The 14,701-nt window shown below is 33.7% G+C and overlaps 2 protein-coding genes across 3 annotated transcripts; one reads left to right on the forward strand and one right to left on the reverse strand.

Annotated features, from left to right (window-relative positions):
- Nucleotides 1-2,229: 2,229 nt before the first annotated feature.
- LOC148167607 (uncharacterized) lies at nt 2,230-3,069 on the forward strand. 2 transcript variants are annotated; one of them, XM_088047795.1, is made up of 4 exons: nt 2,230-2,340; nt 2,386-2,551; nt 2,599-2,652; nt 2,701-3,069. In XM_088047795.1, exons 1-4 carry the CDS (start codon nt 2,260-2,262, stop codon nt 2,916-2,918), a joined length of 519 nt encoding a protein of 172 aa, XP_087903921.1. In that variant the 5' UTR covers nt 2,230-2,259; the 3' UTR covers nt 2,919-3,069. The 2 variants fall into 2 exon arrangements, with proteins under 2 accessions (XP_087903921.1, XP_087903922.1); XM_088047796.1 differs by having other exon boundaries at nt 2,599-2,649.
- Nucleotides 3,070-3,291: 222 nt separating this feature from the next.
- RhoGAP93B (MyTH4 and RhoGAP_KIAA1688 domain-containing protein RhoGAP93B) lies at nt 3,292-8,871 on the reverse strand. Its single transcript, XM_088047871.1, has 3 exons — nt 8,622-8,871; nt 7,341-8,559; nt 3,292-4,294 (listed from the first exon to the last, which is right to left on the reverse strand). The coding sequence occupies exons 1-3, from the start codon at nt 8,639-8,641 to the stop codon at nt 3,578-3,580; spliced, it is 1,956 nt and encodes a 651-aa protein (XP_087903997.1). The 5' UTR covers nt 8,642-8,871; the 3' UTR covers nt 3,292-3,577.
- Between the last annotated feature and the right edge of the window lie 5,830 nt (nt 8,872-14,701).

Raw genomic sequence — 14,701 nt, forward strand, 5'->3', positions numbered from 1 at the left:
TGGAAATTTAATTATAATGGAAAAATAATAGTTGCGTTTAAAGATTATTGAATGCAAAAACTACTTGTGTAAATGTAGGCAACCAGTCATACAACGCAACTGCAATCCACAGTTTTCAAGACAAAAAATTATTATGAAATGCATCCAACAGTTTTTTGGGTGTCACTTTACACAGAATTTCACGAGGATTCCAAAAACCTAAGATTCGTTAAGATTGGCTTACAAATAAGCGAGTTATCCCCGTTTAAATTTTTAGATTTTTGATTTTCAGTTTATCCAATTTAAACCCCGATATCTTCTAAACTAAAAAAGATAAATTGAAACGGTTTGCGCTATCGTTTTTCTTGCGTCTTTCGACATAAGAATCAAGTTTTATCTCCATTTTGAAAAATTTTTAATTTTTTTTTTAACCAAAGGGTTATCTATACCTTTGGATTTAATTTGTCCAAATCTAATTCGGTCGATATCTCGCTTAATTTTGGAGCAAACTTGATTTTTTTGAATTATTTTACGCAGAATTTCACGTAGATTCCAAAAACCTAAGATTCGTTAAGATCGGCCCACAAATAAGCGAGTTATGACCGTTTAAATTTTTGGACATTTGTTTTTCAGTTTTTCCAAATATTTAAACCCCGATATCTTCTAAACTAAAAAAGATAAATTGAAACGGTTTGCGCTATCGTTTTTTTCGCGTCTTTCGACATAAGAATCAAGTCTAATCTCCATTTTGAAAAATTTTTAAAAATATTTTTTTTAACCAAAGGTCTATCTGTACCTTTGGATTTAATTTGTCCAAATCTAATTCGGTCGATATCTCGCTTATTTTTGAAGTAAATTTGAGCTTGTTGGTGTCATTTTCGCAGAATTTCACGTAGATTCCAAAAAGCTGAAACTTGTTAAGATCGGCTTACAAATAAGCGAGTTATTGCCGTTTAAAGTTTTGGATATTTGATTTTCAGTTTTTTCAAATATTTAAACTCCGATACTTTCGAAACTAAAAGAGATAAATTGAAAATATTTTTTTTGACCAAAGGTCTATTATACCTTTGAATTTAATTTGTCCAAATATAATTTGGTCGATATCTCGCTTGTTTTTGTAGCAAATTTAATTTTTTTTGGATAGTTTTACGCAGAATTTCACGTAGATTCCAAAAACCTAAGATTCGTTAAGATCGGCCCACAAATAAGCGAGTTATCACCGTTTAAATTTTTGGACATTTGTTTTTCAGTTTTTCCAAATATTAAAACCCCGATATCTTCTAAACTAAAAAATATAAACTGAAACGGTTTGCGCTATCGTCTTTTTACATAAGAATCAAGTCTTATCTTAATTTTGAATTAAAAAAAAAATAGTTTATTAATTTAATTAGTCCAAATCTAATTCGATTGATATCTCACTTATTTTTGGAGTTTGTTGGTGTCAATTTACGCAGAATTTCACGAGTGTTCTAAAAACCAGAGTTTCGTTAAGATCAACCTACAAATAAGCGAGTTATGACCGTTTAAATTTTTGGATATTTGATTTTCAGTTTTTCCAAATATTTAAACCCCCCGATATCTTCGAAACTAAAAGAGATAAATTGAAACGGTTTGCGCCATCGTCTTTCTACATCAAAATCAATTGTAAAAAATTTAAAAAAATAATTTGAAGACCAAAAAATCTTTAACCTTTGGGGTCGCTGGTATGCTCTTCAACGGGAACCATTTTTCACGAAACACTACAAGTATCTGCATTCACAGTATTCGATGACAAGAAACAATAACTTGGAATTTTAAACGTAACAGATAGAATTTTATAATACTCGATATGTAAAGATAAGGTGTATGTAATGTAACGTGATCGAATTTCCTGGGAACTGGCTTATCGAATTTTCTTTTTTCGAACACAGCAAAAAGATAAAAAATTCAGAATTGAGCGAATAACGAAAAAATTCTGAAAACCTTAAAACTCGAAAATTTAAAAAATCCAGAAATCTCCAGAAATATCTCCCCAATTTGAATAAATATAGAAAGTGGTGCTATGCTGAGACGTTTTTCTCGCACTTGCACTTGCATAACCGAACACAATTAATACTAATAAGTGTAAAAGTCTTAACACTGCACAAACACAGCGAATGATGTATTTACGCGAGAAGCAAATTAGTTTAAAGGATTTGGAAACCTCCGGGGGTTGTTATCGTAAAGACCTCCTGTAGCCCGTGACGTTGATCAAATTGCAGTATAAAACCCTAAGGACTCTTCCTGGAAGCATTCAGAACTATGGAACGAGTCAGTGTTGTAAACTGGACAGTGTTATGTGTCTACATTCTTCTATTAGAAGTCGTTTCGCCGGTACCACATGTAAGTATAAATTTCAATAAAACGCGATACTAGTTGTCCCGACAGCATGATGGTAGCAACGGCGAAGGAAAGCAAATTTCTGCTGGTGCCAAACTCCGACGAAAAAGGAATTCCGGAAGTGATATCTATGAAAATTTACAAAGAGACGGCTTGGCTGTACTGTTAATAAATTCCCTGAAGGATACTCCATGGGCTGACATCTTAGCAAATGGTAAAATGGTAAAAACGTAAAATTATTTCCTAAAACGGTTTTTTCAGATGGTAGACGTCCGGCTAGGTCTGATCAGGTCCGGTCTCCCTCAACTGAGAGTGGTAAAACAAAAAAAAAACAATAACCAGTTGATTAAGACACTTTTTCAGGAGGGAAACATCCAGCTCTTAGTTTTATTCCACGATTGGGCCGAGAATCCGGTGAAGAAATCCTTGTAGGACCTGAAGAAAACCGTTGGCTGCAAGATCCTGTCATGTCTGAAGAAGCATTGTACCAAAGATCTCCACCATTCGCACCAAGATTGGGAAGACGTTCTCCGTTTTATCCTCGCTTAGGAAGAGACAACGACAAAATGCCGTTTTCGTAAACGCCGATATAAGTGCTTGATATTTAGTTAATAAAGAATGTGCTGTAACTGTTTAAATTGTAGATTATAATTTAATAAGATGTGCTTCCAGTACGATCGTTAGAGTCGGGAACGCACTTATCTTGTAAACAAATAAAAATACATAACAGTATTAGTTTGTTTAGATAGTCCGACATTTTGAGGAAGTGGGCGGCTACTTTACGATATATTTTCTTGATAGTATTGGCTACTTAGCGATTTATCGCGGCCTAGGTTTCATAAAAGTAAATATTTGATTAAACTGTTTACAAAATAGGCGGAGTTTGTTCAAAGTAGTGTGGAAAGGAAGAAGTTGGAGTTGGAAGAATGACTAATTAACATATTTATTTTATTTAACTTAGGTTTTCGGCTTTACACTCAAAACAAATCACTTTACAATTAAACAATACAAAGGTATATAAATTATACAAAAACAAAATACTATACTGGTATGTGATTGAAAAAAAAATTACAATACTTTGTTCTAATAGAGAGACATTACAAAAGATTGTTGTTACAAAACTTTTATTTTGGAAGTGACAAATATCAAAAAACACAAAGATAGCTATGGTAAGATGCAATATAAAATGTTATAACTGGTATGTAAAAAAAAAATAATAATATAAATATACAAACTGAGGTCAGATCATGTCTCGGACACATTCAGTGTCAAGTTCTTGAATCAGGCATCGCATAAAGGCCATTTCTTTGCGAGCATTGTCAAACATGGTACGCGGATCACTAGCCATGCAACGTAAACAATTAGGCGCAAAGACCATAGCCAAATTGGAAGCATCCATCTTAGTATGTTGTATAACATCGGGTTTATTAAAAGTTTGTAAAAACCGAATTAAATAACATAAAACAAGTCTATGTAAAGTCGGTAAACGAAGAACTAAATCACATGCACGACGAGGAGTCATAGGCTCCGAAACACATTCAGGATACAAAGAATCAGGTATCAAAGGTTCATAAAGTTCGCGTAACCACAACTTTAGCAAATTCGCTGGCACATGGGCATCGCTGGGCTCGCTAAGCTCCCATCGGTCCATTTGAGCCTTTAATTTGTTTACCTCGTCTACGTCAGCGGAAACACGAAATATCCCTTCGGTACTTAAGCCTTGTAAACGAAGAACTTGCTGGGATAATTCCACTTGAGGCCAAGGTAATCGGTTGTTTGGCCAGCGACTTGCTTGTAATTGCATCACTTCACGAAGAGTATTGCCAAAAAGACTAGCTTGAAATATTTGTTTGCGGGCTGAATCTATATCGTCCATCTGGGGGCGGCGAGCTGACCTTTTACCACCGGCGCCGATGCGTTCCAGACGCTGGCACGCCACTGTTGCGTAGTGATTCACCTACAAAATTCATAAAGGCTTAGGAAAACAACAGTCTTTTGCCATTTATTTATGCGCTACGTTATGAATTGTGACAGTGTAAGCCTATTAGAAATACCCTAAATAAAAAATGACATAGAAACAGTTCCTACGCCCTTGAAGGTCGCCTCGCAACTCCCAAGGTCGACGGCTTTACTCGAACTTGTTTTTACGCCGTGACACGTGTCAATTCAAACATCCCTTTAAAACATTGTTAGGAACTGTTCACTTTAACCCCTTAACTGTTGTAAACGTTTTTGTACGTTTTTCTCAGAAAATGCAAATGATAATAATTTTGGGGACAAAAGTAAGCGGATAAGACGAATCGAATAAATAGATTCACATTTACGTGACATTTCCAGTTATGCCGGAAGTGGCAGTCAATTTGCTCATTTTAAATAGAACACCTATATTTTATGGCATTTTTGAATTCTATATACAAATTAAAGATCACTTTCTATATACCGTGCTATACCTTAATTGCACCATTTCTGAAATATCTCGATTTAAAAAAAAAAAAATAAATTAAATTACAAAAAAAATATTTCCACAAACATTTTTGAGAATTTTTTATTTCTATTAGACCACCAAAGTTGTTTATAAATGATCCACATAAAATTGGATTGTCACCATTCCAAAGCATGCTTAAAAAAACTGCAATCAAAAGAGTAACAAAACTTCTTTTTTCCGTATTTTTAGTGGGTAATAGATGTCCAATACATAAAGTTAATGCAAAATTTCATTGTACGTTTGAATTGTGCTTATTTTCCAATTAACGTGGCGATTTTGAAATAGATTAAAGGCTACTTATTTCGGAAAAAAAATTTCACTTCAGTAGTGCAATTTTTTGTACAAAAATCAAGATATCTATGAAATGGTTCAATTTAAGTATAGCACAGTATACATAAAGTCACCCTTAATTTGGATGTAGAATCTGAAAATGCAATAATATATGGAGTGTTCCATTTAAAATAAGCAACTTGACTACTACTTCCGGCATAACCGGAAGTGTCGCGAATATATGAATACTGCCATTCGATCTGTTTTATTTGCTTATTTTTGTTCCCAAAATTTCAAATTCTTATCTTTTGTAGTTTATGAGAAAAAGGAAGTCCAGCTCATTGCTATCAGTCCACTCTCCTGTGTAAATTTTCTAAAATTCTTGGGTGTAAATCCGGCTTTTAATTCTTTAGGGAGAAAATTAGGGGAAAATTGAAGGACGATTTTTGAGGTTAACACGTTGTCAAAGTTTGGTGTATCAACATCTCACATTAGTTAAGAATTAATCAAAGGTTCCAAAAAAGAGATTTAAATAAGGATTTAACAAGTTTTGGCAAAACTTGCGTAGGACGATTAGCTTCTACGCATGTCTTAATTGCTTCAAGGTCAAACGCTTCTTCTGCCAACTGTTTCCGATAAAATTTCTAGCCTTTACTTTTCAATAAGTGGACCGATAGTATAGTTCAGCCAAGTTAGTTTGAGCTACCATAAAAGCATAAAAATTTGCGGACTACCGCAACGGGACAGTTTCAAAACATTCTCAAGTGCACATAATGAGGGTTTATTTGCTCAAGTTTGCACCCTGCGATAAGAACAACATCCCTAAACAGGCCAGATGTCTCGTCATAAATGACAAAATACCGCAAACTGTCCGGTTGCGGTTGCCGTCTAATTTTTATGATTTTATGGTGGCTCAAACCAACTTGGCTGAACTATAATGAGCTCTAGTATACAGGCTGTCCGGAAAGTCGCGCACCACCGTAAAACTGTATCATCGGACAATACCATAGATCACCGGAAAAATGTTCCTGAAAAATGTTAACAAAATTTTTGAATCAACAATCTCGATCAGTGTGTTCGATCATCGTTCACATGAAACCATAGTTACATTACTCGTTCATCAGCCGACCTGACTAACGCCAACAATACAACAGCAACGTTGCTATGGCTTTGAATACTAGAAATTTAAATTATTGGGAGAACAGTTCAGCAATGTTGCCATTTTAATAATTTTCTTTTGGTCCTCCTGCGAAAACAGAGAGTTTGGAATTTTTTTTTTAACATTTTTTTGGTACTCTAAGGGATCACCCAATTACCCCCTTTCAAGGTGGTGCGCCACTTTCCGGACACTCTGTATATACGTTTATAACAATTTAAGGGTTAAAAATAACATACAAACACATAAGATGAATATTTAAAATAGTTTTTGAGTTACAGCTATTAGTGTAATAAACTATTAAGCTATTAACTATAATCAAGTTATCTTTAAACGCGTTTTTCTCGAAACATTTTTCAAATTTGCTGCAGTTGGAACTTAAAGACAAATCATCCGATAGTCTTGAATTATTTTTTTTATTTATTTTGGATATCTTTCAGTTTTTCGATCGTATAAAACATGTGATTTTGGCGGGCCAAAAATCTTTAAATTTTCGCCATTTGTTTTGTAAAAATCCGCTATTTTGTCAAATTTCAAAATTTTTCTACTATTGAGGTTTATCCCAGGGGAATTATCTTCAAGTTATATAATCTTTTTATTTTTTTTTTGATTTCAACAAATGTATCCTCCAAATTTTAAAACATTACAGTAGTTTTCTTTAAAAAAATCCCAAAAATCACCTTTTTTTAGGGGGTCACAGTTGTTGTGCCCCTTTAGGTCTCATCGTGATATGATGACATAACGTAATCGGTTAAGAATGGAGTAAAAAAAGCTGGAAAAAGTTAGTTTTAGGAGGCCAATTTCCGTGTTTTGAATGAATGCGGAGGCCAATTAAAATAGTTTGAGATCATATAAAACGTGGCAGGAGTCAATTATTGTTAATTAATATCCCACTAACGTCAATTAAGACAATTTATATTTCTGAAAACGGAATAGTTCAAAGTTTAGTTTTAAAATAAAGTACCTTGCACCGAAATGATGTAACAGCTACAAAAAATAAACAATTGGAGATATGCAGAATTAAAGTCAGAAATTACAAATCGTCTTTCAAAACGAATGAATTAAGCAAGTTTCCTGTTTAGTTTGTATTACCTGTACATGGATGGGCCACCTGCTGACGTCTGGAAACACCCTGGAGAAGCCAGGATCCCTGTGTCGATTGAGATACCCTAAAAGTGCAGGCTGGAAAGCAGGACTAGGAGGAACAAAAGCCAAAGCAATCGTCAGTAATTCCCAACCACGTAGAAGTGAATCTCTCCTTGGATTTTCTGTCGTTTGTCGACATAACTGGACGAACAACTCATCCCTTAACAACGCTTGCGAATGAGCCGTGCCGAGGATTTCCATCAACAGCGAATTAAGAGATGCCCCAGGTCTCGCTTTCCTATCCCCCATATACATTTGTACTTGTCTGAACATGTCTAAAGCTTGACGAGCAACAGGTTTACTGGAGGCTAGTAGAGGTCTCTGCAAACTCCGCGCTGACCAACTTAATAGATCACGAACGCTGGCTTTCCTTCTAAACAAGCCTCTTCCTCCAAGATTCAAATTATCTGCCGCAAATTTCTCCATGTCAGCTTCGCGTTCTGGTTGGAAAGGAGGCTCAGCGAGGGGCTTCAGCGCTGGGGCTGGAAGACGCTCTTTGGGTTCACGTAGTTCTGTGCTAACGGAGCTTGTAGGTAAATTCAGGTATTCCACAGGTTTATGAGTTAACCGATGGGGTAAGTAGCTTCCTTCAGATTGATCAGAGTCTTCATTATCAGGCTCGTGACCAGTCAAGGATTCGCTTCCACTGTCAGAATGATCGCTGTCGGAATCGCGACTGTTGTTGAGAAGAAAGTGTTCTAATGGAAGAAGATGAGAATCGTGCCAGTTTGAGTATAAGGGGGCTGCCTCGGCGCCCCGTTGGCTAAAACTACTGCTGCGGCATAAATCACTCGATTTTCGACGTAATTGTGGAGTGCTAGCGGATAAGCTAAGAATTTGCCCTCTGTTGGTGGCGGCTTCGCCCGTTTGTGTCGCTTGATGGCTTGTCGCCGCCGGTGTGCAGTCGGTATTGTGTTTCAACGTTTGTAATTTAGCTAAAGGAATAATATCGCAGTTCGTGGGTTTGTGCCACACAGTACGTTGCGACGTGGCATTGTAATAATAAAAACGTGCGGTATTTTGATCGAATAGTTCCCACCATTGGTTCGAGTCGGTCCTTTTCACTGGAACACCTTCTGGAGGATCCCATACAAACTCTCCCGTTGCCAAATTGGCGTACATATGTTCCCCAGTTTTTGGTTCTATTATCTCCACCCATTCCACCCTGAAATCAAAGGAATTTGGGGTTAATTGGGGTGTGTCATTTCTTTCATATTGATTGAATACCTGTAAGAATTAGTAGCCATCTTCCAACATACTTCAAATCCAACTACGATATGTAAATTGTCATTTTGATAAATCAATATTGTCAAAGTTTTCTTTCTTCATTCTGGTTCGATATCACGAAATTAATAAAACCATAACAGAACTTGGTGGCCCCCAACTCTAACAAACAGGCCACCGTCGTTTTCGCAAAATATACACGCCATTGTTTATGCGTGACTTTGATGTGCAGTAAAAGGGGGCCCAAAGAGCATGCGTTGAACTGTATTGTGAGTTGCAGCATTCAACACCAAAAGACATGTTGACAAAATATGCATCATTTATCTTCTCATTCCGGAATGTCGAGGCACCAAAAGATTCCTGTCTTTTTTTGGTAAACTCTAAATAGATTGAGACAATAAAGGCTTCTGTTTTCACAAACCCCGATATCTTCTAAACTAAAAAAGATAAATTGAAACGATTTGCGCCATCGTCTTTCTCGCGTCTTTCTACATCAGAATCAAGTCCTATCTTAATTTTGAAAAATAAAAAAAAATAATTTTAGTTTATTCATTCAATTAGTCCAAATCTAATTCGGTCGATATCTCACTTATTTTTGGAGCAAATTTGAGTTTGTTGGTGTCATTTTACGCAGAATTTTACGAGGATTCTAAAAACCTGAGATTCGTTAAGATCAGCTTACAAATAAGCGAGTTATGCCCTTTAAATTTTTGGATATTTGATTTTCAGTTTTTCCAAATGTTTAAACCCCGATATCTTCGAAACTAACAGAGATAAATTGAAACGGTTTGCGCTATCGTCTTTCTAATTATGAAAAATTTTTTAAAATAATTTTTTTGAGCAAAGGTCCTATATCTTTAAATTTAATTTGTCCAAATCTAATTCGTTCGATATCTCGCTTGTTTTTGCAGCAAATTTAATTTTTTTGGATCATTTTACGCAGAATTTCACGTAGATTCCAAAAACCTGACATTCGTTAAGATCGGCTTACAAGTAAGCAAGTTGTGGCCGTTTAAATTTTTGGACATTTGTTTTTCAATTTTTCCAAATATTTAAACCCCGATATCTTCTAAACTAAAAGAGATAAATTGAAACGATTTGCGCCATCGTCTTTCTCGCGTCTTTCTACATCAGAATCAAGTCCTATCTTAATTTTGAAAAATAAAAAAAAATAATTTTAGTTTATTCATTCAATTAGTCCAAATCTAATTCGGTCGATTCTCACTTATTTTTGGAGCAAATTTGAGTTTGTTGGTGTCATTTTACGCAGAATTTTACGAGGATTCTAAAAACCTGAGATTCGTTAAGATCAGCCTACAAATAAGCGAGTTATGCCCTTTAAATTTTTGGATATTTGATATTCAGTTTTTCCAAATGTTTAAACCCCGATATCTTCGAAACTAACAGAGATAAATTGAAACGGTTTGCGCTATCGTCTTTCTGATTATGAAAAATTTTTTAAAATATTTTTTTGACCAAAGGTCCTATATCTTTAAATTTAATTTGTCCAAATCTAATTCGTTCGATATCTCGCTTGTTTTTGCAGCAAATTTAATTTTTTTGGATCATTTTACGCAGAATTTCACGTAGATTCCAAAAACCTAACGTTCGTTAAGATCGGCTTACAAGTAAGCAAGATGTGGCCGTTTAAATTTTTGGACATTTGTTTTTCAATTTTTCCAAATATTTAAACCCCGATATCTTCTAAACTAAAAGAGATAAATTGAAACGATTTGCGCCATCGTCTTTCTCGCGTCTTTCTACATCAGAATCAAGTCCTATCTTAATTTTGAAAAATAAAAAAAAAATAATTTTAGTTTATTCATTCAATTAGTCCAAATCTAATTCGGTCGATATCTCACTTATTTTTGGAGCAAATTTGAGTTTGTTGGTGTCATTTTACGCAGAATTTTACGAGGATTCTAAAAACCTGAGATTCGTTAAGATCAGCCTACAAATAAGCGAGTTATGCCCTTTAAATTTTTGGATATTTGATTTTCAGTTTTTCCAAATATTTAAACACCGATATCTTCGAAACTAACAGAGATAAATTGAAACGGTTTGCGCTATCGTCTTTCTAATTATGAAAAATTTTTTAAAATAATTTTTTTGAGCAAAGGTCCTATATCTTTAAATTTAATTTGTCCAAATCTAATTCGTTCGATATCTCGCTTGTTTTTGCAGCAAATTTAATTTTTTTGGATCATTTTACGCAGAATTTCACGTAGATTCCAAAAACCTGACATTCGTCAAGATCGGCTTACAAGTAAGCAAGTTGTGGACGTTTAAATTTTTGGACATTTGTTTTTCAATTTTTCCAAATATTTAAACCCCGATATCTTCTAAACTAAAAGAGATAAATTGAAACGATTTGCGCCATCGTCTTTCTCGCGTCTTTCTACATCAGAATCAAGTCCTATCTTAATTTTGAAAAATAAAAAAAAAATAATTTTAGTTTATTCATTCAATTAGTCCAAATCTAATTCGGTCGATTCTCACTTATTTTTGGAGCAAATTTGAGTTTGTTGGTGTCATTTTACGCAGAATTTTACGAGGATTCTAAAAACCTGAGATTCGTTAAGATCAGCGTACAAATAAGCGAGTTATGCCCTTTAAATTTTTGGATATTTGATTTTCAGTTTTTCCAAATGTTTAAACCCCGATATCTTCGAAACTAACAGAGATAAATTGAAACGGTTTGCGCTATCGTCTTTCTAATTATGAAAAATTTTTTAAAATAATTTTTTTGAGCAAAGGTCCTATATCTTTAAATTTAATTTGTCCAAATCTAATTCGTTCGATATCTCGCTTGTTTTTGCAGCAAATTTAATTTTTTTGGATCATTTTACGCAGAATTTCACGTAGATTCCAAAAACCTGACATTCGTCAAGATCGGCGTACAAGTAAGCAAGTTGTGGCCGTTTAAATTTTTGGACATTTGTTTTTCAATTTTTCCAAATATTTAAACACCGATATCTTCTAAACTAAAAGAGATAAATTGAAACGATTTGCGCCATCGTCTTTCTCGCGTCTTTCTACATCAGAATCAAGTCCTATCTTAATTTTGAAAAATAAAAAAAAAATAATTTTAGTTTATTCATTCAATTAGTCCAAATCTAATTCGGTCGATATCTCACTTATTTTTGGAGCAAATTTGAGTTTGTTGGTGTCATTTTACGCAGAATTTTACGAGGATTCTAAAAACCTGAGATTCGTTAAGATCAGCTTACAAATAAGCGAGTTATGCCCTTTAAATTTTTGGATATTTGATTTTCAGTTTTTCCAAATGTTTAAACCCCGATATCTTCGAAACTAACAGAGATAAATTGAAACGGTTTGCGCTATCGTCTTTCTAATTATGAAAAATTTTTTAAAATAATTTTTTTGAGCAAAGGTCCTATATCTTTAAATTTAATTTGTCCAAATCTAATTCGTTCGATATCTCGCTTGTTTTTGCAGCAAATTTAATTTTTTTGGATCATTTTACGCAGAATTTCACGTAGATTCCAAAAACCTGACATTCGTCAAGATCGGCGTACAAGTAAGCAAGTTGTGGCCGTTTAAATTTTTGGACATTTGTTTTTCAATTTTTCCAAATATTTAAACACCGATATCTTCTAAACTAAAAGAGATAAATTGAAACGATTTGCGCCATCGTCTTTCTCGCGTCTTTCTACATCAGAATCAAGTCCTATCTTAATTTTGAAAAATAAAAAAAAATAATTTTAGTTTATTCATTCAATTAGTCCAAATCTAATTCGGTCGATATCTCACTTATTTTTGGAGCAAATTTGAGTTTGTTGGTGTCATTTTACGCAGAATTTTACGAGGATTCTAAAAACCTGAGATTCGTTAAGATCAGCTTACAAATAAGCGAGTTATGCCCTTTAAATTTTTGGATATTTGATTTTCAGTTTTTCCAAATGTTTAAACCCCGATATCTTCGAAACTAACAGAGATAAATTGAAACGGTTTGCGCTATCGTCTTTCTAATTATGAAAAATTTTTTAAAATAATTTTTTTGAGCAAAGGTCCTATATCTTTAAATTTAATTTGTCCAAATCTAATTCGTTCGATATCTCGCTTGTTTTTGCAGCAAATTTAATTTTTTTGGATCATTTTACGCAGAATTTCACGTAGATTCCAAAAACCTGACATTCGTCAAGATCGGCGTACAAGTAAGCAAGTTGTGGCCGTTTAAATTTTTGGACATTTGTTTTTCAATTTTTCCAAATATTTAAACACCGATATCTTCTAAACTAAAAGAGATAAATTGAAACGATTTGCGCCATCGTCTTTCTCGCGTCTTTCTACATCAGAATCAAGTCCTATCTTAATTTTGAAAAATAAAAAAAAATAATTTTAGTTTATTCATTCAATTAGTCCAAATCTAATTCGGTCGATATCTCACTTATTTTTGGAGCAAATTTGAGTTTGTTGGTGTCATTTTACGCAGAATTTTACGAGGATTCTAAAAACCTGAGATTCGTTAAGATCAGCTTACAAATAAGCGAGTTATGCCCTTTAAATTTTTGGATATTTGATTTTCAGTTTTTCCAAATGTTTAAACCCCGATATCTTCGAAACTAACAGAGATAAATTGAAACGGTTTGCGCTATCGTCTTTCTAATTATGAAAAATTTTTTAAAATAATTTTTTTGAGCAAAGGTCCTATATCTTTAAATTTAATTTGTCCAAATCTAATTCGTTCGATATCTCGCTTGTTTTTGCAGCAAATTTAATTTTTTTGGATCATTTTACGCAGAATTTCACGTAGATTCCAAAAACCTGACATTCGTTAAGATCGGCTTACAAGTAAGCAAGTTGTGGCCGTTTAAATTTTTGGACATTTGTTTTTCAATTTTTCCAAATATTTAAACCCCGATATCTTCTAAACTAAAAGAGATAAATTGAAACGATTTGCGCCATCGTCTTTCTCGCGTCTTTCTACATCAGAATCAAGTCCTATCTTAATTTTGAAAAATAAAAAAAAAAATAATTTTAGTTTATTCATTCAATTAGTCCAAATCTAATTCGGTCGATATCTCACTTATTTTTGGAGCAAATTTGAGTTTGTTGGTGTCATTTTACGCAGAATTTTACGAGGATTCTAAAAACCTGAGATTCGTTAAGATCAGCTTACAAATAAGCGAGTTATGCCCTTTAAATTTTTGGATATTTGATTTTCAGTTTTTCCAAATGTTTAAACCCCGATATCTTCGAAACTAACAGAGATAAATTGAAACGGTTTGCGCTATCGTCTTTCTAATTATGAAAAATTTTTTAAAATAATTTTTTTGAGCAAAGGTCCTATATCTTTAAATTTAATTTGTCCAAATCTAATTCGTTCGATATCTCGCTTGTTTTTGCAGCAAATTTAATTTTTTTGGATCATTTTACGCAGAATTTCACGTAGATTCCAAAAACCTGACATTCGTCAAGATCGGCGTACAAGTAAGCAAGTTGTGGACGTTTAAATTTTTGGACATTTGTTTTTCAATTTTTCCAAATATTTAAACCCCGATATCTTCTAAACTAAAAGAGATAAATTGAAACGATTTGCGCCATCGTCTTTCTCGCGTCTTTCTACATCAGAATCAAGTCCTATCTTAATTTTGAAAAATAAAAAAAAAATAATTTTAGTTTATTCATTCAATTAGTCCAAATCTAATTCGGTCGATATCTCACTTATTTTGGAGCAAATTTGAGTTTGTTGGTGTCATTTTACGCAGAATTTTACGAGGATTCTAAAAACCTGAGATTCGTTAAGATCAGCCTACAAATAAGCGAGTTATGCCCTTTAAATTTTTGGATATTTGATTTTCAGTTTTTCCAAATGTTTAAACCCCGATATCTTCGAAACTAACAGAGATAAATTGAAACGGTTTGCGCTATCGTCTTTCTAATTATGAAAAATTTTTTAAAATAATTTTTTTGAGCAAAGGTCCTATATCTTTAAATTTAATTTGTCCAAATCTAATTCGTTCGATATCTCGCTTGTTTTTGCAGCAAATTTAATTTTTTTGGATCATTTTACGCAGAATTTCACGTAGATTCCAAAAACCTGACATTCGTCAAGATCG

The sequence above is a fragment of the Gnatocerus cornutus genome, chromosome 10, assembly GCF_029298725.1.
Source record: "Gnatocerus cornutus isolate USDA-ARS CGAHR chromosome 10, icGnaCorn1.1, whole genome shotgun sequence".
NCBI lineage: Eukaryota > Metazoa > Arthropoda > Insecta > Coleoptera > Tenebrionidae > Gnatocerus > Gnatocerus cornutus.

Excerpts from the sequence above, each read along its gene's own strand:
- RhoGAP93B (XM_088047871.1), bottom strand. The coding sequence starts at position 8,641 with ATGGCTACTAATTCTTACAG. Across the intron at positions 8,560-8,621 it reads ATGGCTACTAATTCTTACAG|GGTGGAATGGGTGGAGATAA; the intron begins GTATTCAATCAA and ends CTTTGATTTCAG. Across the intron at positions 4,295-7,340 it reads GGTGGCCCATCCATGTACAG|GTGAATCACTACGCAACAGT; the intron begins GTAATACAAACT and ends TGAATTTTGTAG.
- LOC148167607 (XM_088047795.1), top strand. The coding sequence starts at position 2,260 with ATGGAACGAGTCAGTGTTGTAAACTGGACAGTGTTATGTGTCTACATT. Across the intron at positions 2,341-2,385 it reads TCGTTTCGCCGGTACCACAT|CATGATGGTAGCAACGGCGA; the intron begins GTAAGTATAAAT and ends TTGTCCCGACAG. Across the intron at positions 2,552-2,598 it reads GGCTGACATCTTAGCAAATG|ATGGTAGACGTCCGGCTAGG; the intron begins GTAAAATGGTAA and ends CGGTTTTTTCAG.